Source organism: Urocitellus parryii, chromosome 3 (genome assembly GCF_045843805.1).
Source record: "Urocitellus parryii isolate mUroPar1 chromosome 3, mUroPar1.hap1, whole genome shotgun sequence".
Classification (NCBI taxonomy): Eukaryota; Metazoa; Chordata; class Mammalia; order Rodentia; family Sciuridae; genus Urocitellus; species Urocitellus parryii.
In genome coordinates, this window is record NC_135533.1 from 103,971,523 (window position 1) to 103,997,377 (window position 25,855).

A 25,855-nucleotide genomic window follows, 5' to 3' on the forward strand; every position below is an offset into this window, starting at 1 on the left:
GTTTGTCAGATTTTCATTGATTTACTTAGGCCATCAAATTATTATTATTATTATTATTATTATTATTATTATTATTATTACTGGGGATTGAACCCAGAGCCTGGTGCATATGAGGCAAGCACTCTACCAACTGAGCTATATCCCCAGCCCATTAGACCGTCAAATTTTTAATTTCAGATTCTGCAGATCTTTGTCAGGTATGGGTTGAGCATGCTTAATCCAAAAATCCTAAATCCAAAATTCTCCAAAATCTAAAACTTTGAGCAACAACATGACAGACACCACAGATAGAAAATACCACACCTGACCTCATGGGACAGGACACAGTCAGAACAAGGACACACGAAAGTGACTTCCAGGCTATGTGTACAAAGTGTGTGCAAAGCATAAATGAATTTCATGTGTAGACTTGGGTCCCATTCCTAATAAATGTATGTGCATTGTGTATGTGCAAATATTCCCAAATCCAATAAAATCCTCAAAACTTTAGGTCTCAAGCATTTTGAATAAGCATACTCAGCCTGTATTAAATGTGAATAAAGAAAAATTACTTGCAGCTTTTGAATGCTGAGAGAAGTTTGTGGTAATAAAACAGGCAAGACACTCCAACTTTTGAAACAACTAACTCAAAGATCATATTTTTATTTCAAATTATTATATGGTTGTCAAGAATTCTGACTGGTAATAGGTTAGCTTTGATGAAGAGCGGAAGTTCCTTCCTCTGATGACAAACAAAGAATGTTGCTATCTCAGGATGCAAAACCGTTAGAATGTGCCCATTAGACCATCAAATGGAGACTTTTAGAAATATAGTTCTTTTCCAGGATATGGGATGCAAAATCTCCTGTGCCTGATAAAGGCAGACAAAGGGCACAGTGCCATCTTTAGTGTTTCAATATCTAAATAGTTTAACACACAGTTTCCCCAGTTTCTTTTGGAATGAAAGTCCCCACTGGCTGAATTGATAAGCTCAAGGTTCAGTGTCTCAGCTCCTTACTCTGCTGTTTTGCTTTCCTGATGGCAGAAAGTAGCCACCAGGAGCTAAATGGGGTTCAAAAATGACCACAGGACCCAATCTGTCTTTATACTTCTGAGATAAGCTGAAATGAACAATGCGGCCAGATTCCAGGTCAAACTGCAAATTTCTGACCACCTCTCTAAATCAAGACTTTTGGACCCATCTGTGTCCACTTACTTGAACAGTCCCTAGATGATACAGGCTTGTTCTAGCCACAGAATGAAGTATGATGTGTGCTGCTTTTTCCATGGGGTGGTATTATGTTATCCCAAAGGTTTAACTTAATGGATGCCAGTCTCTACTGTTCTAGATACTACTTTCCTGGACCCTAGTAAACCTGTGCTGAGAAAATTGGAACTTTTCTCCCATTAGTTATTGCTGTTGAGGAGAGAGGTTATGTGCGTTCCTTCTTTATAAGACCCTCTGTGATTATCATTTTGTTAAATTTAAGAATAATATCCATAGTGGGAATGCTATAAATGTATTGGATTTAATTTAATTTGCATATAATTACAAGTTATAAACTAGAGGTTCTTTTCTATGAGGCAATGTTCCCTGGGCAGAGCTCCCCATGAGATAGGTTTAATTCAACCTATATTCTTAAAGTGAGTTGGCTCTAAGGAGCCACTTGTTTGTACCTATATGACTGGTTGTCTCTGGGCACTGGCATGCTACAAGGCGGGGACATCTATCCAGGAAGGAGAATATTGGACCTGTGAAATATTTTAGTGAGTGCACTGGGGAGAGTTTAGAGAGCTCCACATTTGGAAATAAGAATAGAAGATGAAAGTTGAAGGGAATAATTTGCATGTCACTAGAAATGAGCACACAGACTGAAGCCTTGGGACCAAACCTGGACATCTTCCTGCTTTTCAGATGCATGCCTATGATTGCTACTGTTCTTTTCCTTTCTGCTTGACTGTGGTTACACTTTGGCCTTGAATGGGTTCTGTGCACAGGTCTTCAGGGTCCTGAGTGATGGGAAGGCTGGAGGGGATTTGTCTTTAAGGATAGTATAGATGCTGGGGATCTAAGTAAAGAAAACAGAGAGGTCTGTGGGCCCTGAGTCCTGCCTCGAGAAAGACAATGAAGAACTGGCCTGAGGCAGCCACTCCCTCTCGAACCCCTGCAGGTAGCAGGCAGCACTGCTTAGAGGCTGGCTGCTCCTACCAATGCCCCATGGAGTCTTCATGGCTGGATACTCACTGGTCACCTTACATCTAAATGAGGCTTTTTTTCTCTTCTTTTTTTCTTTTGTGACTCTTAGTGTTTCTTCTAGGTTTATCCATGTCATTACAGTTGGCATGATTTCCACAGCCCTTTTTATTTATTCATCTTTTAAACTTTGAGACAGGGTCTCATTAAATTGCTGAGGCTGGCCTTGAACTTGCCATCCTCCTGCCTCAGCCTCCCCAATCTCTGGGATTACAGGTGTGCACCATTGCACCTGAGAAAACTTGTAAGTATCTCTTGTTGTTTTGATGACAGTCATCTTAATATGTATAAAGCGACATCTCTCTGTGACTTTTATTTGCATTACCCTGCTGATTGATGATGTTAAGCACCATTTCATGTACCTATTTATCATTTGTGTGTTTTCTTTAGAGACATGTCTATCTAACACTTTGACCAATTTTTATAATTAGGTTGTTTACTTTTGCTACCGAGTGGCCCAAGTTCCTGGGAACCATACTGTAGTAATCTAAATGCAGGTTGGTCACTCGGGAGGATGTTGTTTATTGTCTGCCATGTATTGAAGAACATACCATCTTCTTGCATCTAGGAAGAGCCAGGAATAAAACCTGGGCTCCCCTACTTTGTAGCTGAAAGCTCATTCTACTTCTCTGCAGTGACAGAGGCAATAGCCATGACTTTCCATTTCTGTTTCCTGAGACGACCGAGAATAAGTAAAAACCTGACAATACATGTAACTGTGAGGGCAAAGGTTAATTTTTAAGTGTGTGTTTCCAACCTATATCACTGCTATGTTTTCTAGGAAATTGAAAATATATGGTCCTCACCTAATCAGATAAATTGTGAAAGTCTTAGCAGAAATCTTTCTAGCACCTTGGAAAGCTTCAGAAGTAACTTGGAAAATGCCACGGACCAGGACTGCACATGCCAGCCCCCACTAGAGACAGTTCAGCAGCACATGAGCACGTAGGTACCAGCGGGATCTCACGTCTTCTCCTGATATGAATACATATACATTTTCTAACCATCACAGTTTTCCATAACTAAGTTTTTAAATAGCAAAATGTAAGAGCAGCATTCGCCATAAGGCTCACTTCACTGGTGACCAAGGAATTAGAATAAAATGTCATGATCCAATATCACAATAAGGTATTAAATATGAGTGGATGAACAGTATAAAGTATTTTTAGATTGCTTCATATTTAATTAATTTATCTCAGAGTTCTAGAAATATAAGCCCTCAGATGAGGATGTCGGGGACTTTGTATTCTACAAATGACATTCGCAGAGAGATGTTCATCTGACTCTAGATATCCTAATTTCTCAAACATCTCCTGATAGATTCTGCCTGTCCCTTTCACATTTGTGAAAAGCTATTTATTATGCATCTTTATTTCCCGATTTTTCTTGCTTGGCAGGGTCTCTGAGAAGGAAATATTGCAGTGTTGGTATTAAAGGATATTCACATACAGATGGTGTGGGGAGAGATTGTGTGTCTAATTATCAGAGGAATTTTATGGAAATGTGATCTTGTTATCCGGCTCATCTCCTGGGCACTAAGGCAGGATTATTCACACCAAAATTGTTTCTGGTGTTTTATCTTGCCTAATTTAGTTTTAATTTCTTGCCATCTTAGGTTGGCCAAAAGCTTTGAGAAGACTTGGTTGTCTGGGAATTCCATTATGACTTTTCTTAGCAATTTTACAGTTACCGAGAGTAAGTATGTGGCTTTCCAATTTTGCTTGATTAAAAATTAAATTCAGTTTTTTTCACTCAAATGTTATTAAAATAAAACATTCAAAGGAAACCTTAGAGTATATGTGAAAATGACAATAGAACTTGGCTGGTCTGATGTTTGAGGGCTTTATAGAGAAAATTCTCAAATCCTGGGGTACCAAAAAATCAAGCAGAGAAGGAAGAGAAGTGTCTGTGGTCTGGATTTTGCTCTAGTTCTGTCTCCTTGGGCGAATGTTGCCTATTAGTTTCTGCTTCTCTGTCTGCTCTGTATATACAACTCACAAAGCTGCTTGCAGAATCAATATGCTAAATCTGAAGAATTCTGGAAAATCCTTAACTGACCCTCCTCTTGCTACAAAATGAGATAAACAGATACAGGTGGAGAAGTGAGTTTCTTATGAGACTTGATCATTGTTCCCTAAGATAAAGCTCTTTTTCAAGTCAATCTTAAAATATAGAGGTCTTCGAACGAGTAAACAATTGACCAGATAATACTATATATTCTGGGGTCTTGATTTACTTCTAGTATAAATGATCTCAGTTGCCCTAAGAGGACTAAGATGGAACTTTATTCAGTGTCTTCTCTAAGTTGGTCATCGTGGAGGAAACCATCCTTGTCAGATTTTAATATCAAATTTTGTTACCACAAAAATATTCAGAAATAATTGGAACTTTTTTAAAAAATAAAATTTTATTCCTTTTGCTAATTTTTTAGATGTAAAAGTAAAAGATTTGATGAAGAACGTCACTCAGCTCACAAAAGATCTTCGCTCTTCTATCCACATCTCAGATGAGACCATCCACAGTATCTTAGAAGCAAATATTTCCCATTCCAAGGTACAGGCTGCTGCTTCTGTGCTTGCCCACCTACAGGGCCCTCAGCCTGAAGCTGTTGGTGTTGTGTTATTCTCTCTCCTCTTCCTTCTGTCCTCCCCCATGGCTAGGGGAGTGGGTTGCTGCACAAATGATATAACTGAAAGCAGAAAGGGAATGAGAAAACAAGCAAGGAACCAAAGGATATCACTGTCTCATGACAAAACCCTGGGAGTCTTTAATTTCATAATATTGACTTCATTTGGGATTAGAAACGATAAAACTGGTGATGATTTTTTTTTCCTTGTAATCCCTAACTCTGATGCAGGACATACCAGGGTGCCTCTGCTTGTTTCCATAGCTGTTATCAAACTGAAAAAATATCCCAAAGCAAAACAGCTGAAAATATTTTATTTTATTTTATTTTTTTGTTAGACAGTTTTTTTTTTTTTATTGGTCGTTCATAACATTACATAGTTCTTAATACATCATATTACACGGTTTGATTCACGTGGATTATGAACTCCCCCTTTTACCCCGTATACAAATTGCTGTATCACATCAGTTTCCCTTCCATTGATTGACATATTGCCTTTCTAGTGTCTGATGTATTCTGATGTCTGTCCTATTCTCTACTATCCCCCCTCCCCTCCCCTCCCCTCCCCTCCCCTTTTCTCTCTCTACCCCTTCTACTGTAAATCATTTCTTCCATTTGTATTATCTTGTCTTACCCCTCCTTTCCTCTTGTATGACATTTTGTATATCCCTGAGGATCGCCTTCCATTTCCATGCAATTTCCCTTCTCACTCCCTTTCCCTCCCACCTCTCATCCCTGTTTAATGTAAATCTTCTTCTCAAGCTCTTCGTCCCTACCCTGTCCTTGTTTACTCCCCTTATATCAAAGGAGTCATTTGGTATTCGTTTTTTAAAGATTGACTAGCTTCACTTAGCATAATCTGCTCTAATGCCATCCATTTCCCTCCAAATTCTATGATTTTGTCATTTTTTAATGCAGAATAATACTCCATAGTATATAAATGCCACATTTTTTTTATCCATTCATCTATTGAAGGGCATCTAGGCTGGTTCCACAGTCTTGCTATCGTGAATTGAGCTGCTATGAACATCGATGTAGCAGTGTCCCTGTAGCATGCTCTTGTTAGGGCTTTAGGGAATAGACCGAGAAGGGGAATAGCTGGGTCGAATGGTGGTTCCATTCCCAGCTTTCCGAGAAATCTCCATACTGCTTTCCAAATTGGCTGCACCAATTTGCAGTCCCACCAGCAATGAACAAGAGTGCCCTTTTCCCCACATCCTCTCCAGCACTGATTGTTGTTTGACTTCCTAATGGCTGCCAGTCTTACTGGAGTGAGATGGTATCTTAGGGTAGTTTTGATTTGCATTTCTCTGACTGCTAGCGATGGTGAGCATTTTTTCATGTACGTGTTGATTGATTGTATGTCCTCCTCTGAGAAGTGTCTGTTCAGGTCCTTGGCCCATTTATTGATTGGGTTATTTGTTATCTTATTGTCTAATTTTTTGAGTTCTTTGTATATTCTGGTTATTAGGGCTCTATCTGAAGTGTGTGGAGTAAAGATTTGTTCCCAGGATGTAGGCTCCCTGTTTATCTCTCTTATTGTTTCTTTTGCTGAGAAAAAACTTTTTAGTTTGAGTAAGTCCCATTTGTTGATTCTATTTGTTAACTCTAGCGCTATGGGTGTCCTATTGAGGAATTTGGAGCCCGATCCCACAGTGTGTAGATCATAACCAACTTTTTCTTCTATCAGATGCCATGTCTCTGATTTAATATCAAGCTCCTTGATCCATTTTGAGTTAACTTTTGTGCACGGCGAGAGATAGGGATTCAGATTCATTTTTGTGCAAATGGATTTCCAGTTTTCCCAGCACCATTTGTTGAAGATGCTATCCTTCCTCCATTGCATGCTTTTAGACCCTTTATCAAAAATAAGATAGTTGTAGTTTTGTGGATTGGTTACTGTGTCCTCTATTCTGTACCATTGGTCCACCCGCCTGTTTTGGTACCAGTACCATGCTGTTTTTGTTACTATTGCTCTGTAGTATAGTTTGAAGTCTGGTATCGCTATACCACCTGATTCACACTTCCTGCTTAGTATTGTTTTTGCTATTCTGGGTCTTTTATTATTCCATATGAATTTCATGATTCTTTTATCGATTTCTATGAGATATGCTGTTGGGATTTTGATTGGCATTGCATTGAACTTATATAGGACTTTTGGTAATATCGCCATTTTGATGATGTTAGTTCTGCCTATCCATGAGCAGGGTATATTTTTCCATCTTCTAAGGTCTTCTTCTATGTCTTTCTTTAGGGTTCTATAATTTTCATTGTATAAATCTTTCACCTCTTTTGTTAGGTTGATTCCCAAGTATTTTATTTTTTTGGGGGATATTGTGAATGGAGTAGTTGTCCTCATTTCCGTTTCAGAGGATTTGTCGCTCATATACAGGAATGCCTTTGATTTATGCGTGTTGATCTTATATCCTGCCACTTTGCTGAATTCATTTATTAGCTCTAATAGCTTCTTTGTGGACCCTTTTGGGTCTGCTAGGTATAGAATCATATCATCTGCACATAGTGATAATTTAAGTTCTTCTTTTCCTATTTTTATGCCTTTAATTTCTTTCGTCTGCCTAATTGCTCTGGCCAGTGTTTCGAGGACTATGTTGAACAGAAGTGGCGAGAGAGGGCATCCCTGTCTTGTACCAGATCTTAGAGGGAATGCTTTCAATTTTTCTCCATTCAGAATGATGCTGGCCTGTGGCTTATCATAGATTGCTTTTACAATGTTGAGGTATGATCCAGTTATCCCTAATTTTTCTAGAGTTTTGAACATAAAGGGATGCTGTACTTTGTCGAAAGCTTTTTCTGCATCTATCGAGATGATCATATGGTTCTTGTTTTTAAGTCTATTGATGTGGTGGATAACATTTATTGATTTCCGTATATTGAACCAACCTTGCATACCAGGGATGAATCCTACTTGATCATGGTGTATAATTTTTTTGATATGTATTTGAATCCGATTCGCCAGAATTTTATTGAGGATTTTTGCATCAAGGTTCATTAGAGATATTGGTCTGTAGTTTTCTTTCTTTGAAGTGTCTTTGTCTGGTTTCGGAATCAGGGTGATGTTGGCCTCGTAGAATGAATTTGGAAGTTCTCCCTCTTTTTCTATTTCCTGAAATAGCTTGAAAAGTATTGGTGTTAGTTCCTCTTTAAAGGTTTTGTAAAACTCTGCTGTATACCCATCCGGTCCTGGGCTTTTCTTAGTTGGTAGTCTTTTGATGGTTTCTTCTATTTCCTCTATTGTTATTGGTCTGTTTAGGTTGTCTATATCCTCCTGGCTCAATCTGGGCAGATCATAAGACTCAAGGAATTTATCTATGCCTTCACTATCTTCTATTTTATTGGATTATAAGGATTCAAAGTACTTTCTTATTATCTTCTGTATTTCTGAAGTGTCTGTTGTGATATTGCCTTTTTCATCACGTATGCTAGTAATTTGGGTTCTCTCTCTTCTTCTCTTCGTTAGCATGGCTAAGAGTCTGTCAATTTTATTTATTTTTTCAAAGAACCAGCTTTTAGTTTTGTCAATTTTTTCAATTGTTTCTTTTGTTTCAATTTCATTAATTTCAGCTCTGATTTTAATTATTTCTTGCCTTCTACTTCTTTTGCTGTTGTTTTGCTCTTCTTTTTCTAGGATTTTGAGATGAAGTATGAGATCATTTATTTGTTGGTTTTTTCTTTTTTTGAGGAATGAACTCCAAGCAATGAATTTTCCTCTTAGAACTGCTTTCAATGTGTCCCATAGATTCCGATGTGTTGTGTCTGTGTTTTCATTTAACTCTAGGAATTTTTTAATTTCCTCCTTGATGTCTTCTAAAACCCATTGATCACTCAGCAACCTATTGTTCATTCTCCAGGTGATGCTTGATTTTTCCTTTCTTCTTTTATCATTGATTTTCAGTTTCATTCCATTATGATCAGACAAGATGCATGGTATTATCTCTACCTCTTTGTATTGTCTAAGAGTTGCCCTGTGACATAGTATATGGTCTATTTTTGAGAAGGTTCCATGTGCTGCTGAGAAAAAAGTGTAGCAACTTGATGTTGGGTGGTATAGTCTATATATGTCAATTAAGTCTAGGTTGTGAATTGTGTTATTGAGTTCTATAGTTTCCTTATTTAACTTTTGTTTGGAAGATCTGTCCAGTGGTGAGAGAGGTGTGTTGAAGTCTCCCATGATTATTGTATGGTGGTCTATTAGACTCTTGAACTTGAGAAGAGTTTGCTTGATAAACACGGCTGCACCATTATTTGGGGCATATATATTTATGATTGTTATGTCTTGTTGGTGTATGGTTCCCTTGAGCAGTATGAAGTGTCCTTCTTTATCCCTTTTGATTAGCTTTGGCTTGAAATCTATTTTATTAGATATGAGTATGGACACTCCTGCTTGTTTCCGTGGTCCATATGAGTGATATGATTTTTCCCAACCTTTCACCTTCAGTCTATGTACATCTTTTCCTATCAAATGCGTCTCCTGTAGACAGCATATTGTTGGGTCTTGTTTTGTGATCCATTCTACTAGCCTGTGTCTCTTAATTGGTGAGTTTAAGCCATTAACATTTAGGGTTATTATTGAGATATGGTTTGTTCTTCTATCCATATTTGTTTATTGATGTTACTATACCTGATTTGTTATCCTCTTTGACTACTTTCCCCCCTTTACTGTCCTACCTCCCATTGTTGGTTATCAATGTTATTTTCCATTTCCTCTTCCTGTAATGTTTTGCCAAGGATTTTTTGAAGAGATGGTTTTCTAGCTGCGAATTCTTTTAACTTTTGTTTATCGTGGAAGGTTTTCATTTCATCTTCTAACCTGAAGCTTAATTTCGCCGGATACACGATTCTTGGTTGGAATCCATTTTCTTTAAGCGTTTGAAATATGTTATTCCAGGATCTTCTAGCTTTTAGAGTCTGTGTTGAGAGATCAGCTGTTATCCTGATTGGTTTACCCCTAAATGTAATCTGCTTCCTTTCCCTTGTAGCTTTTAAAATTCTCTCCTTATTCTGTATGTTGGACATCTTCATTATAATGTGTCTAGGTGTGGATCTCTTATGATTTTGCACATTCGGCGTCCTGTAGGCTTCTAGGATTTGGGATTCTGTCTCATTCTTCAAGTCTGGGAAGTTTTCTTGTATTATTTCACTGAATAGATTGCTTAATCCTTTGGTTTGGAGCTCTGTGCCTTCCTGTATCCCAATGACTCTTAAGTTTGGTGTTTTGATATTATCCCATAGTTCTTGAATGTTCTGCTCATGGTTTCTTAGTAGACTTGCTGAGCTATCTATGTTCTTTTCAAGTTGAAATATTCTGTCTTCATTGTCTGATGTTCTATCTTCTAAGTGATCAACTCTGCTGGTAGTATTCTCAATTGAGTTTTTAAGTTGGTTTATTGATTCCTGCATCTCTAGTATTTCTATTTGTTTGTTTTTTATTACCTCTATCTCCCTGTGAAATTGATCTTTTATTTCCTGGATTTGTTTGTCAATATGATCTTTCATTGTCTGATTTTGCTGTCTCATGTCTTCCTTGAGACTCCAGATCATCTGAAGCATGTATGTCCTGAGCTCTCTATCTGACATTCCATCTGTTGCAGCTATTACCTCTTCTAAAGTTGAGTTTACCTGCATTGCCTGTGGTCCTTTCTTTCCTTGTCGTTTCATACTGCTGGCGTTTCTTTCTGCTTGGTGAAATTGTTGTGTCTTTGATATTTTCCCCCTCTATTTAATTATATTGCTCTTGTATAGTTGAAAAGTCACCCTTTCAGGGCAGGTGGTGGCTGTGATCCTCCTCCAATTAGTGTGATACTGGGGAGGAGAGATATTAGAAGGGGAGGGAAGAAGTCACTAAAGAGAATGAGTGTAGGCAGGTAGAATTCAAGGAAGGTGGAATAGGAAAATTGAAAGAAGTGAGAAGACAAAAGAAAAAAAAAGTGAAAAGAAAGAAAGAAGAAACGAAAAAAAAAATAAAAATTTAAAACCAACAAAAAAAAAAAAGAAAAAAAGAAAAAATTTTATAATGATAGTAAAAAAATGGAAATTAAAGTTTAAAAAATAATAGTAATACTAATAAAATAAAAAGAATTTAAAAAAATTGAAACCATTAATAGGAACGTTAAAGAACAACAACTACATCAACAACAAAAATTGAAAATAAAATAAAAAAATACTAATAATAATCATTAAAAAAACAAATAATAATAATAAATGCAGTCATATAGCTCGATTAACTTCTCATCCAGTTGGTGGAGCTATGCCCACTGGGCCAGGCTTTTCTTCTTGATAGGTGGGAACCAATCACTGTGCCTCAGCTCTTCTTCCCAGACTGTGTGGGTCTCTAATCCTGAGTGCCTAGGGCCTTCTCTTGTGGTTCCTCAAGCCAGGCCCCGCTCACCTGTGACACTCACCACAATACTGACTACACGCCAGGTCTGCTGCTCCTGGGAGCCCTGTGTTCATGGGTGCCTGGGCACACCCTTTCTGTTTGCCTCCCTCAGACCCTAAGTTTGTAGGGCTTGGGGCTGAGGGCCCCCAGCGAATTTATTTGCCCTCAGGTAGCAGCAACTCCCCTGATAGCTGGTGCAAGGGACCTGTTGTCAGCACTGGTGATAGCAATAGCTGGGAGTCCTGCACCGCTAGTCCTGCGTCACTCCTGATTCCCTGGGTCTGGCTGTGGTGCTCAGTTGGCTTTTACCTCTTTGAGTTCAGGCGGGCCGACTAGTTATTTCAGTGGGATCATTAGTGTTGAGTCCATGAAGCAGGCGAACCTGAGCTAGAATGCAGCCAATTCGGGCTCGGTGTGTTCTGAGAAGGCTAGACCGTTCGCCCGGGGTCCACTTCAGCTCAACCGTGCCTAGTGGTCCTGAGCGAACAGTATTTTGACAGTTTCCTTCTCCCTATGCCCGTGCAGCTGAAGGGGTTAGAGACTTGATCTCTCCGCGTCCTGAAGGGGTTAGAGACTTGATCTCTCTGCGTCCGCTGCCATGTTGGATCATTTAGATTTTAAATTGTCACTCATCTTATCAGCTGTTCCATTTTACTCGGTTAAGAGTCTGTTCTAAGGTGCTCCGCGGAAAGCGGTGGCGGCAGCGGCGGTGGCTGCAGCGGCGGCGGCGGTGGCGGCAAAGCTGTGGCCTTCGGGACCCCCGTGGAGGGGGTGCGGGCTGGGGGAGGGGAGGCAGCGCCTCGGGGCCCACGCGGGCCAGGTACTGGGCACACGAGAGAGCGGGTGGGGTGGGGGAAAGAGATTGAGATCTAGATTTAGGGAGTGAGCGTGGGAGGAGAGATGGCGGGGGAGAAGCGAAGCGGAGAGGCGGAGAGGGGAGTGAGAAGGGGCCCAGGGAGCCCGGCAGCTCGGGGGCTGCAGCCTTACTGCTCGTGGTGAAGTCGTGGCGGATTCACTCCATCTAGGCCCTTTTCTTGACACGGTGCTGAATCCTTGTCGACAGATGTCCTTTGATGATCTTTACTTCTTCTTTTAAGAAGCAGCAACATACGCTGCGGCGGCGGTGGCGCGGAGCACAGAGCGGCTCACTCATTCCCCGCCGCCATCTTCGGTCCTATTTCTGAAAATATTTTAAAAATGGACTCCAGTATCCTTTAAGTGGAGTGCACAATCTGACAGCGTGCTGTGGTAGTGACTTGCGAAGGCAGATGAGTAATGACAGGCCATGTCATCTCCAAGGTGATTGAGATGCTCTGGTGAAGGCAGCTGAAAAAAGTGATGAAACTATTAAAAAGCCATTGCAAGAAACCCAAGGATGAGTAACACATATTGGGTTGCATTGAGGCGTGGTTTATCTCAGAAGAGGGGAGCAGGGAAATTATGCGTGGGCCACAGCAGATATCCCTGGGGTCCTTTGCAGTTGCTTTTCAGCATTCCCAGTTGGAGTCTTACTCTATTCAATAGAGAATCATTAAACTGGCTTACAAAAAAAAAATTAGCATTGACTATCAGTTGGGACCCCATACATATTATTTGCATGTCAGTTATGGTTAATTAGAGGGGGGGCTAATGCACCTTGAGTACCTTAAGAGTTAGTCTAAATTAAGAAAGAAGTAGATTTGTATCTAAAATTCAAATTGTAGTGTTACCAAGTTAGTAAGTAAGACACGTAATATCAACTTTTCCTAGTATCTATTCAACTCAGTAAATACTACATATGCATGAAGATGTTGGGAGTGATAGTGGAGGTGAGGAGAGTGATGAGATTTCAGGGAGTAGTGGTGAAATGTCTTCACTCAGCTCATTATTAACCTTAGATACAAATAGTGAATAGCTTTCCTTTGAAATCTTAAGAGTTACCGGAACTTGTAACAGGTAAATGGACTAGTGACTAAATTAATTTGAGTAGCTTCCTAGGATGGCTTTAAAAGAAACATCAGATCACCTAATTTCTGGGGTCCTTTTGGATCCAAAGTCTTAGGATACATCTTAGGTTTGGACATCGGTGTTTTTGATGCTTGCTGCCTGCTTAAGCAAGCAGCCACCAGGTGTCACTGAAGTTCTATCATGAGTGGGCTATGTCCTGAGGAGGCTTGAATTCAATGGTGATATGCCCTATGGAAAGGTTTTGCAGTGATTTTTTTTTTTTTTTTGGTAGTTTGTGTATCTTCCTCTGCATTTTTGGCAGTATCATTCATTGTGGTCATCTAAATGGGTGGACCGTCAAGTAAAGGGGAGGGACATAAAAAGTTGCTTTTATGCTTTTCGAATACTTAATGAAGGTATTTGCTTTTATACATAAGTCTATCCATGAACCCGCATGCATGCATGCACAGATCATAGGCAAGGGATTTTATGTCAGGTTAGGAGGTAGCACTTTGGGAACGAGTTTTTTATAGGTTGTTAGGTGGGCAGCAGCATCATCTAATTTGTGGTACCCTTTCTTTATTTTTTCTTCCTGGGCTTCTCTACTGTAGTTGTATTAGTCAGTTTGCAAACTGACCTCATTGTATCCATAATCCAAGTTGTTGGTGGCCTGCAGGGAGTGCCTGAAGTGAGGTTAGCCTGACTGGTGGTAAGGTTCTGGAAAAATTGCAGAAAACTTTCTTTAATTAATTAATTAATTCATTCATTTAATCATTCATTTAAGAGCTTCCTGCATTTCAGGCATGATTTCAAAAGCTGGGGCTTAATTTGCTACTCTAGGGAAGTTAACCTTCTGTAACAACCCAGTAAATATGTAACAAATCATGACAGTGTAAGTGAAGAATCTGGAAATTTCTAGGACGTGCATTTATCACAGGGATGGGAATAGGTGGTTCTAGGAAGCCTCCCTGAGCACGTGACATCTAGGCCAGACTGGAATGATCTGAGAGTCACAGGGCTTGGGACATTGCATCAAAGGACCAGGAGCAGGAATGAGCAGAAGGAGGCCAAGGCAGGCTGACACCTTGATATCAAGTCATTTTCTTTTCCACCCTTGCTTGGCTGCAGAGAACCAGCTGTGGGTATCTATGAGAAGCTCCTCTCTTGCAGAGCTTCATTCTTTAACATCAGCACCACCCAATTAAAATCCCAGTCGCAGACTCTGGAGCCCAGCTAGCCCTGCCATCTATCCTGGGCTGCTGTCCCTTCTACCCTGTCCTGGTAGCACCTCTTCATTTTATGCTGGATTCCTGTGTCTTAAGCTTTCATCCACATCAACGGTGATTTGCTTCTTTGTGTTAAGTCAATTTTTTATTCTTTTAAAATCAACAGTGAGGTCAAAGAATCAGGACGCAAACAGAGAGTGATCAAGGGGTCTGTTTACTGCCCCTTTGTTTTCTATGCTAAACATCTGAGCAGCATTTGGAGGACCTTGGTGTTTTCCACAATTTTCATAAATTTGTTCTACCTCCACCACTGCCATCGTTCTTAAGGAGGGAGGGAGAGGGGACACCCACAGAGTTTTGATCTCTTTCTGGAGATCCCTTCAAAGAAAATGTATTCCCAGTCTCGTCGTTATTTCTTGTAAGTAGAAGTGACGGAGTTTGGCGAGTCTGGTCACCTTGATAGGGCTGGTTATGTGGATGTCAGCTGTTGGCTAGCCCACAATCAGAATTGTTCCAGGGCTGATATTATCACCCGTCAGTAATTTCCAAAGTCTATTTCAAATGAGAAAACCGAGGTTGTTTTCATTTTCTCCATGACTTCTTCAAACAACTATAGATAGAATCATGGCCCTTCCTGAAGACAGGAAAGAAGAGAGGGGTCTGGACTTGGAGGCAGAGGGGTCTGGGTGGGGAGGGTTGCCAGATGGTGGCTGTGGCTGCTGTCTAGAACTGCAGCCGGCCAAGTTCTAGTCTCAGTGGGCTACCCTGCCCTAGAGGCCACCTGTCAGGGTGCAGTGCAAGGCTGGGCACAGCATTTGATGGTAGCCCACAGACCTCAGATCAGTGTTATACAATCCAGTGCAAAAATGGTTCTCCTTAGCAATACTGGAACAAAGGTGGAATTAATCAGCTGTACCTCCTCTCTCTTTTCTAAAATGCAATTATCTTTCTCAATCAGTGGCTCTATCTAACTCTTATTCATCTTTTTCTTGCAATATGCTGTAAGCCAAAGCTGTATTTTTTCTGGTAGTTGCTTAAGAGCATATCAGTAAGAACGGTGGTTGCTGACCACCTAGAAGTACTCTTCTCTGTCCCGAGAGCTTTGTATCTCATTTAATTATCCCAACAATCCTTTGGCATCTTGTTGTCACCATAGTTGTTAGTCATGTAGCTGAGACTTGCAGATATTTGGCAATTTTGATGTCAGCATCAGATGGAGTCAATCCAGCTAATACTGGCCTTTCTGTTTCTCCTCCAAATTCATTACCACAGGCTCTCCACTCAGTGGCTTCAGTCCTTCTGCAGCCTCAGAGCTTTCCCTTCCTTTCTCCTACTGCTCTCTTGCACCTGTCTCTTTATCATGTCAGCAGATTTGAGCTCAGTTGCAATGCAGAACAGAGGGCCACACTACTTCTCTTTGAAATGTGAAGAACTGTTTCTCCTATTTGACCCGATTTTGTTTTCTTGGCTCACACAGCTTAAATTGATAGAGCAGCTCTTCCTGATAGTCCTAGATATTGAGCATCACTGTGAGTGTTTCCTCCATCCTCACGATGATGCTGAGAGCTACCATCCTGTTCAGATTTTCTCTGTACCTCTGAGTCTAAAATCACTAGGTGGACAACACCAAGACCATCTCCCATATTCTGCTCTGAACAGGACTAGACTGTCAGTAGACGTCTGTTAAACAAGCTCCTGCTAAAAACGCCAAATGCCTCCCCTGGGGATGATTGTCATTTATAAATCAAATATCTTAAGCTGCTGAGTAGGTGTGCAGGGCTCATGGGGGTGGGGTGACGTCTTCTCTGGGACCCTGGTCTTCTTGCAGCTGTCCAAGCCAAACATGGACCCATAGGAAAAGTATCAGGAACTCAGCATCCATGTTCCTGGTAATTTACAAAAATCAGTCTGAGCACAGCTTAAGTTGAAAGATGCCTGTTGAGCTTCGATCAGAAATCACACATTTTGCTTCCAACCAAGCAAAACAGTGTTATCATAGGTTTATTTTTACTCATCCTGTTCCCACTTGCTTCAGGTGCTTTTCAACCAGGAAAAATGGTCACAGGATTTTAAAAAGACAGATGATAAAATTTGAAAAACCATAGAAAAGCAGTAGAAGCAAGTATGTGGCTAAAACTGTTGCTCTTGTGAATCCCCCAGAAGGTAGGGTGTGGGGCACTCCCTGCTTGGTAAAAAAGATGTAAAAAATTTCAAGACAAATATTTGTGCTGTGGCACTAAATTCCAAGTCCTTGTCTTGGAATCATTGCATGATAAACTGGACAAGGACCAAGACAAAGGCTCTATGGCAAACAGAAGGACTTTCACTGGGCCAGTTTGGGTTGATGCTCACAAAAGCTGGGAACCACTCCTGTGGGGTCAAGTCTTTGGATTTGGATGAGTCTCATTTCCCAGGAAAATTTCATACCTTAGCTCATTTTGTAGTACTGACAAAAGAGGGACCGCTTTAATTAAAGCCAGGGGTGGATGCTCATATTCTACTCCTAGAAGATTACCCCCAGAACCACCCTTCCCTTCAGATGCATTAAGAAAAACTTTGCCAACTTGTGTTTGCAACATGCACAACCCATATGAAAAAGGGATTATTGATTATTTAAGTATGAAAGCAAATATTATTCCAAATGTCCCCGTGAAGGTTATTTTTTAGGTTAACATTTTAGGTTAACATTTAAATCAGCAGACTTTGAGTAAAGCAGACAACACTCCCAAATGTGATGGGCCTCATTCAATCAGTTGAAGACCTTACAAGAAAAAAAAATACCAAGTTCCCTCAAAGAATAAGAATTTCTGTTTTTAGGTGGTGTGTTAGTCCGATTTTCATTGCTGTAACCAAAAATAACTGACAAGAACAACTTAGAGGAGGAAAAGCTTATTTTGGTTCAAGCTTCCAGAGGTTTAGCCCATTACTCTGGGACCAAGGTGGGGGGGGCAGCACATCACAGAGGAGAGAAGGTGGGAAGGACCACAGGAAAGATGCATCCTTCTAGGGTATGCCCCAGTGATCCACTTCTTGGAGCCCTGCCCCACCTGCCTATGGATACCACCTAATTAGTCCTTTTAAACTAGGGTGGACTGATCCGGTTATAGCTCTCACAATCCAACATCTCACCTCTGGGCATTCCTGCATTAACAGAGGAGCTTTTGGAGGACACCATATCCAAACCATAATAGGTAGACTTTGGACTTGAGCAGCAACATCAGTTCCTCCTGGGCTTCCCGGTCTGCTGGCCCCCCCACGCAGATTTTTGGCTGGGCAGCCCCTGTAATTGCATGAGCCAGTTACTTAAAATAAATTTCTCTGTGTGTTCTCCTTACTTTGTAGATGAAGTACACACACACACACACACACACACACTTGACCTTTTCTTTTTGACATTTTGTGGCACATGAAGGCATTTTGTAAACCCCACCTGATGGCATGGCTCCTATAAAGCGAGAAGTAGCTCTTGTCAAAAGTTTTATGCGTTTAGACCTCACTTGGTCTGCAAGCTTCACAGCAATATTATCCATCGGGAGTGTAAACACACAACAAGAATTGCAGGTTTTGTTTTATTTTGTTTTTTAAGTGGAGGTCTTACAAAGTCATTAAATGAAAGGCATGCTGAAATGAAGACGCACCTCAGGGCCTTTGACAGTGAGATGTAATTCTAATCAGGTGTAATTCTAATCTAATACAGGCTGTCCTCAGTTCTTCCTTCCAAGTTTATTTGCTCTATTTTTTTAAATTATGGTTTTATTAGTGTACTATAATTAGAAATAGTAGTGGGATTCGTTGTGATATATTCACAATGCACTCAACATTATTTACTACATTTCATTCCCTAGTAATTCCCTTTTCACTCCCCTCTTCTCTCTCCAGTCCCCTCCTCTACTGAGCTCCCTCTCTCTCCACACACACACACACACACACACACACACACACACATACACACACACACACCCTATTTTATTTGTTCTAATTTGTTATACATGACAGTAGAATGCATTTTGATACACTGTACACAAATGGAGCACAACTTCTCTTTCTTCTGGCTGAATATGGTAGTGTAATCATAGGTGTATATAGGGTAATAATGTCTGTCTCATTCCACCGTTCTTGCCCTCCCCACGTTTCTTCCCCTCCCCTCACTCCCCTCTGCACACCAAAGTTTCTTCATTCTCCCTTGCCTCTCATTATGGATTAGCATCCCATTATCAGAGAAAAACATTTGACTTTTATTTTTGGGGGGTTTATCTTATTTCACTTGACATGAAATTCTATAGCTCCATCCATTTACCTGCAAATGCTATAATTTCATTCTTATTTAAGGCTGAATAATATTCCACTATTTGACTTTTATTTTTGGGGGGTTTATCTTATTTCACTTGACATGAAATTCTATAGCTCCATCCATTTACCTGCAAATGCTATAATTTCATTCTTATTTAAGGCTGAATAATATTCCACTGTGTATATTTTCTTCATTCATTCATCTGTTGAAGGGCACCTAGATTGATTCCATAGTTGAGCTATTGTGACTTGCACTGCTGTAAACATTGATGTGGCTGTGTCACTGTATGCTGATTTTGAGTCCTTTGGGTATAAACCGAGGATTGGTATAGCTGGGTCAAAGGGTGGTTCCTTTCCAAGTTTTCTGAGGACTTTCCATACTGCTTTGCAGAGTGGTTGCACCAATTTGCAGTCTCATTAGCAATGTATCACACACAGTATTTTTAATTAGCACATTATGATGATGCCTAAAGTGGGATTTATCATGGTGTATTCATACCTACCTATTGAATAATTTGGTGGATTTTATTCACTAATTTTTCCCTTTTCCTTCCCTCTTCCCTCCCCTGTGATCCCCTGTCTATTCTGTGAAGTTCCCTTATGTTTCCATGATATTTTCCTTGTTTTTAATTCATTTTTTTTCTTTCTAGCTTCTGAATATGAAAGAGAACATTAGACTCTTGACTTTCTGAGTCTGAATTATTTTACTTAGCATTGTGGTCTCCAGTTCCATCCCTTTAAGGCAAATGACATAATTTCACTCTTCTTTATGACTGAGTAGAACTCCATTGTGTATATGCATCACATTTTCTTCAGCCATTCATCTGCTGATGAACACTAGGCTGGTTCCATAACTGGCTCTTGTGGATTGGGTTGCTATTCCACTCCTTGGTATTTACCTAAGCACCAAAGTCAGTGTATGATAGTGATAATGCATCCCAATGTTTATAGCCACAAAATTCACAATTGCTCTTACTTTTAAAAAAAATTAAGACAAGCCTGGGAATACTGTTTTCAATCCAAATGTGGAAGAGGCAAAAAACAAAAAAATATATATCAGTTTACATCACTAACAGTGAAAAGACCCAAAGGTAGGTGTGAGGGCATTACCAGGAGGAGAGCCCTGCAGAGAGATGAGGTTTGTAATGAGCTCCCCAGCCCCCAAATAAGAGTAAGCTATAAAGAAGTCAGAGGGTGATGTGCAATTTCAGAAACATTTCCATTTCAAATGTTTAAAACACAGTGGAGGGTTGAGCTCTGCCATACTTTGGATCTTGAATATCCCTCAGACTTGAGCTTAGTCTGCAGCCTGTGGTGCTGTCGGGAGGTGGAGGAACCTTTAAGAGGTGGAACTTAGTGGGAGGAAGTGACCTCATGGGAGTGTGGCCCTGAAGGGGATATTAGGAGCCTGCTGCTTCCTCTCTCTCTCTCTCTGTTTTCCTGCTGCCATGATTGGGCAGCTATGTTCCCCCACCTGCTCCCTGCATGAGGTTCTGGTTAACACAGGCCCAAAGGCAACACAGCCAACTGACCATGGACTGAAACTTCAAATCATGAACCTAAATCAGTCTGAGACATTTTGTCACAGTGATAGGAAGCCAACTAACAGGCAGGCGAGTCTTCTGCACCCTGGGGTCCTGTTCCGTGGCAGATCATGCTTGAGAAAGCCGAGACTGCTGGACCCCAGGTATAAGGTACTTGGTGTAGTCACTTCTGACCCTGCTGCTTTGAAACAGGTTCTCTCCAGTGCCCTTACCATGGCTCTGTCTGGAAAGTGTGATCAAGAGATTCTTCGTCTCCTGCTGACATTTCCTGAAGACAAAACATCTTTGTTTGCAATGAAGGAACTCTGTGGCCTTCCCGGGTCGAAAGTGTATCCTCTGATTGTGGTGATGAGTCAGAACCTGAACCTGCGAACTTTCATTTATAAAGTAAGGAGAATCTGCTGGGATGTGTTAAGCTTCAGAGGAGGTGCTTCCATGGCTGGGCAGATGAGACTGTAGTTTATGCAGTCATCCTCATCCTTGGTATCCTATCCTGCTGGGCCCCAGGTATAAGGGGGAATTGACTTCAAGACTTGCTGGAGGTACTAAAACCTGAGGATGATCAATTCCCTTATATCAAATGGTGTGGTATTTGCATATAACCTACACGTCCTCCTGAATATTATTTATTTATTTGCAGTGCTGAGGATGAAACCCAGGGCCTCCCACAAAAGTGCTTTAACTGAGCTGCACCTCCAGCTCTATGTACTTTAAATAATCCCTAGACTACTTATAATAACTATTGTGACATGATAGGTAAATAGTTGTGATACAATATTGTTTAGATAATAATGCCAAAAAATCCATATCTGTTCAGTAAACATACATTTTTTTTAATGTTGTCTGTCTTTGGGTTGGTTAAATCTATATATGCCCACACCCAACTGTATCAGCTACTATGAGACCTGTTGGTCTCTATGTGACTCTGTGGCAGCCTTGGCTACCTGTAGTGTCGTCTGTTTGCTGGTTCTAGGGCTCAATGAAACTTTTTTTATAATAAAGGGGTGTTTAGGAAACCCTGCAGGGTGACCTTGGAGACAGGGCATGGGGAATTCTGTCTCTTGGACAGTGTTGGTGGTAGGTTATAGAATCAGTAAGAAAGGAACAACAAAACCACCATGACGCCTAGCACCAGGTTTCCCTCCTCACCAAAGGCCACCTTCCTGGAGTGTTTGGCAGAGGTGGGTTGATCCTGGTCCACTCCTGAGCTGCCCAATCAGGTGCTGCCCTCCCATACCATGGCTCACGCTTCTCTACTCCTATGACAGCTGGGGCTGAGGCCTCTATTATGCACTGCACAGGATGGGCAATGCCATGTCTCTGTGTGGCCAGTTCTTCACCTACCCCATGACACCCTGGCACACAGTGGCAGGGTAGGGAAGCATCTGAGATGGTAATGTCTGCAGGATAGAACTGAGAAGGGGAAAGGCCAATAGAGTTAGGGCAAACCCTAGTTCTACAGGTCCCAGGCAGCCCACTGGGACCAGCCTGGGTCTCCTGCTCTTGGGTTCCTCCTTCCCAAAGTCCCAACTTTCCTGGCCTCCACAGTTTGAATCTTTACTCATATATGCAGAAACCTCAGCCTTCATTCTTGGGGCATGATCTTGGTTCAAGGTTCTCCCTTTAGGGATATATTTTATATTTTACAATGTCTGGGTTGCAGTATAGCAAGGTTACTGTGGATGTTTCAAGTCACAGAGAAGAGTTTTGGGGTCAGCAATAGGTAGAAACACTGTTCCATCCATTCATGGTCTCCTTCCCTTAGAACATTCAAAAAAATCCAATGGATAATTGGATAGTGTGCAGGTGTGTACACATGCCAAGAACAAATATTAATTTTCAGAATGAGTGCATTTTAAAGCCTTGAGGAGGATGAATATTTCTTAAATGTCTTCATAATTTGTGAGCCCACATCTTTCTTGGTGGAATGAATACTTAGTTTCTTCATTCTCTCACCACAGCCCTCTCTGCCAACTTTGCAGTATGCCTTTTGGGAAGCAGATATAGGGTCATCAATACACCAGCATTTCACTGGCCACTCTATTATGTGCCAGAAGTCTCTGATTTGAAATTAGTGCTTCAGAGCACCTAAGTAATTATTTTGACAAAGGCCATCATCCATGCCAAGATTTCTTCAGAGGATAAGATAGTAGATTTGATTCAGTCTTCCAGACACAGTGCAGATGTTATCACCGTTAATAACAATGCTCTTATCTGTCAGGAACCTTCCATGTACACAGCTTTCTGAAAGTTCCAGTGTAACTCCAGTGCACCCAAGCCCATACACTATCTGTTTCACTTGTCTGACAATGAATTCTTGAAGGCTTTTCTAAGAAATGCTTTGCTGGATTGATTGTGCACATTCATCCATAAGTGCCCTGACTAAATCCCAGTCACTTCCTACCCCAAGTCAGGGGTGCTGTTTGCCACTTCTAGCTGTAGCTGTAATTAGAAAGTCAAATATAAAACCTGACAAGAGCTAATGCTGTTTCTCCTGCCTAAGTCAACTTTATTGTCTTAATGGACAGGACCTCATTGTTATTAGCAGAATGTTAGTGAAGGAAGGAACTGTGATTTCACGTCCTCCAAATTTAGCCACAGAACTTACAGCTAAGTGGCAGGAGCAGAACTCTAATGAGCAGAAATATAAAATAGTGACCTTGGGGTTATTTGCTTCAGTCTGCAAAGAACCCTGTTTTCAGTATGCAAATGACATGTGGAAGAAGGAGATTCCCTCGGACTTTTCCCACCTATAGAAAGAGGTGGTGTTTGCTAATTTAACCATTCATTCAATACATATTTATTGTGCAACTAATATTGTCATATGCTTTTATATCTCTGTTAGCTACATATGTGATCAACACAGGGAAAGTAAAGTCCAGCTTCCAGGGAATTGGCATTCTAGAATGGAGAATATGCAAATAATACGTAGGATGCATATTGTGGCACAGAGTGTTAGCACAAGTAGATTTTTTAAAAAATTTATTGATTCTATTTAGTTAGGCATAACATTAGGATTCATTTTGACATAATTGTAAAAGCATGGAATATAATTTGCTCTAATTCAGTCTCTTCTTCCTGCCCCTTGATCCCTTCCCTCTGCTTTACTGATCTTTTAAACTGTTTAACTTTTTTTTTCTTTTTTATGATTAGTGTCTTGTGGATGTATGTAATGGTAAGATTCACTGCGGTATATTCATAGAGGTACATAGGAGAGTTAGGTCAGATTCATTCTGCTATTCTTGAAGAGCACTGATGTTTTTAAAGAACCTGGGTTAATTCCCAGCTCTAAACCATGCTGAGACTTAAGGAAACATTTCCTGTCTTTGAGTCTCAGTTTTCTAATCCACAAAATGAGCATTACCATGCACAGTCCCCAAAGTGTTAGAAGGCTTAAGATGATGAGTGCATGTAGTACCTACAGTGGAACAGTAGATAAATATAAATTGCTTCACAAAAAAGCATTGTGTTCTTTTCAGCCTCTTCTCAAATTTCCACCTTAGGCACCCCAAAGATACAAAAAGAAATGTTTTGAAATGATTTGAGTTTTAACCATAGATCACATTTGTTCCTGATTTACATTTTAACAATACTGGTGCCACTTAATGTGCTCCAAAAACCCCCCAGCTTTATCTACTCTAATAGAGAGGATTTTTTATAGAGTACAGCAAAGATGTCTGTGAAGTTGAAGAGAGAATAAAATCAAATAGCAAAGTTTTCAGTGCTGAAAAGATGCTTGTGAGAGTAAAAATACAATGTTGGTTATTTCATGATTTTTCTTTTTTTTTTTGTCCTGGAAGACTCTTATACCTTCTGAAGCAAATGGCTTGCTCAACTCCCTGTTGGATGTCATTTCCAGCCTCAGTGCCCTACTTGCCAGAGCCCAGCATGTCTCCAAATACCTTCCTGAATTTCTTCACACATTTAAAATTACTGCCTTGCTAGATATGCCGGACTTTGGACAGGTATATGTTTGATCTTTGCTCCTGGGGAAATGTTCAAATTTTCTCTTTCTTTGCATTTGTTCCCTTTTCCCTTTATTTCTCTTCCAACATCTAAAATTCATATTGGAAAACAAAATATAGGGATGAGAGTGTCTCTTGATGTCTCTGGAGGCAACAACATAATGGAGTGAGGGTTGGCATCTCCCTAAAAACCAGATGACAGAGTTGCTGTTGATCCACAGCCCACCATTATGGAGGTTGGGAGAGCTCATGCATTGTCTATGAAGTACAAAATTACTAACTCAATTATTAGCACAAATGAGATTTCAAGGGCCTGTTTAACTTAATTCAGAGAGCAAATTGCTTTCAAGAACCTTAAAACATTTATTTACATATAAATAATTGGCTAACAAATTACAGATCATTTTCTGAAAATGCAAACACAAGCTTGAATTAGATTAGCAGTTTGATATTAGTTTTTGCATTAAGTCTCTTTGCCTGGGATGGAATGACCAGAGATGAGCAAAGAGTGGGTGGTTGTGTAGAGTTGAAGGTGTAGAATGAGGAGCTCTATCACAATGTCCTTTACGCTTCCTGGGAGGCATGTATCTTCATTAGCTGATGCGTAATGTGGATAGTTATCAAGTATCGGGGTAATTTGGCAGTGTAAATACACATTAAGGCTGTCACTGAGTTAGTGATATCTTATGGATTAATAATTTATTACTGGACACACAATAGGAACTCACTGGTGGGTGAAATTTTCCTCTTTTACCAGGTACATTGGCCAGACAAATCATTGCAATGATTTGAATATATCCCAAGGACAGAAAAGACAGAAAAGTAGAGATTCTGTTCTTTTAACTCATTGAAGAACTTACATGTTTAGCTGGAGAAGGGACTACTTTTTCAGAAGTGTTTCAGAGAATTGTTTCAAGTCAATGTATAATTGCAATTTCTTTTTGTTAAATTTTCAGGTTTCCCAAAATGACCAGGCTAGAAGTTCAGCCTTTGGTTCTTTGCAGAATGTGATGAAACTGGTTTGCAAGGACCAGGCATCATTCCTTAGCAATTCTAACATGTTCCTTAATTTGCCCAGAGTTAACGAGCTCTTGGAGGATGACAAGGAAAAATTCAACATTCCTGAGGATTCAAGTAAGACAGTAGTAATCAATACCTATTTAGGTAAAATTGTATATTAATAATTAGCCCTGTATCATACTGAATATTCTGTCTGTGCAAAACGCTGATGGTACATAACAGTGGTAGAATTTCCTCCTTCAGTTTTAGTGCAGTCACCAAGTGCTGGCATAGCAGGTGGCTTTGGAATGTCCCAGTACTGTTGAGCATAACTGAGCCTCTCACCTGTGTCACCAGTAGGTTTGGTGAGCGTCCCACTGGCGAAGACTTTGAACATTTTGGCTTCTGCAAAATGGCAGCCTTATACAAAGAGAACTTTTGTGTGGCCTCCTTCAGATCTTGTCTACAAAGTTTCATTTCAAATGGAAGCAGATTGATGAGTGACTTCCTTAGTCCCACATTAGGGGCATGCATTTTATTTTTTGTTTAATTTTTTGCAGTCCTGGAAATTGAGCCCAGGGCCTCTCTCATGCTAGGCAAATGCTCTCCTGCTGAACTATACACCCAGCCCAGTGAATACATTTATTAC

At 40.4% G+C, this 25,855-nt stretch overlaps 1 protein-coding gene across 1 annotated transcript in view; it reads left to right on the forward strand.

The window, feature by feature from the left end:
- Positions 1 to 25,855, forward strand: part of Abca13 (ATP binding cassette subfamily A member 13) — a 441,561-nt gene that overhangs the window by 98,834 nt on the left and 316,872 nt on the right. Inside the window, exons 21-26 of the mRNA XM_077796801.1 lie at positions 3,015 to 3,178; positions 3,849 to 3,928; positions 4,665 to 4,786; positions 20,435 to 20,629; positions 24,043 to 24,207; positions 25,164 to 25,341. Coding sequence (XP_077652927.1) covers positions 3,015 to 3,178; positions 3,849 to 3,928; positions 4,665 to 4,786; positions 20,435 to 20,629; positions 24,043 to 24,207; positions 25,164 to 25,341 — 904 coding nt within the window. The remainder of the gene's footprint in view (positions 1 to 3,014; positions 3,179 to 3,848; positions 3,929 to 4,664; positions 4,787 to 20,434; positions 20,630 to 24,042; positions 24,208 to 25,163; positions 25,342 to 25,855) is intronic.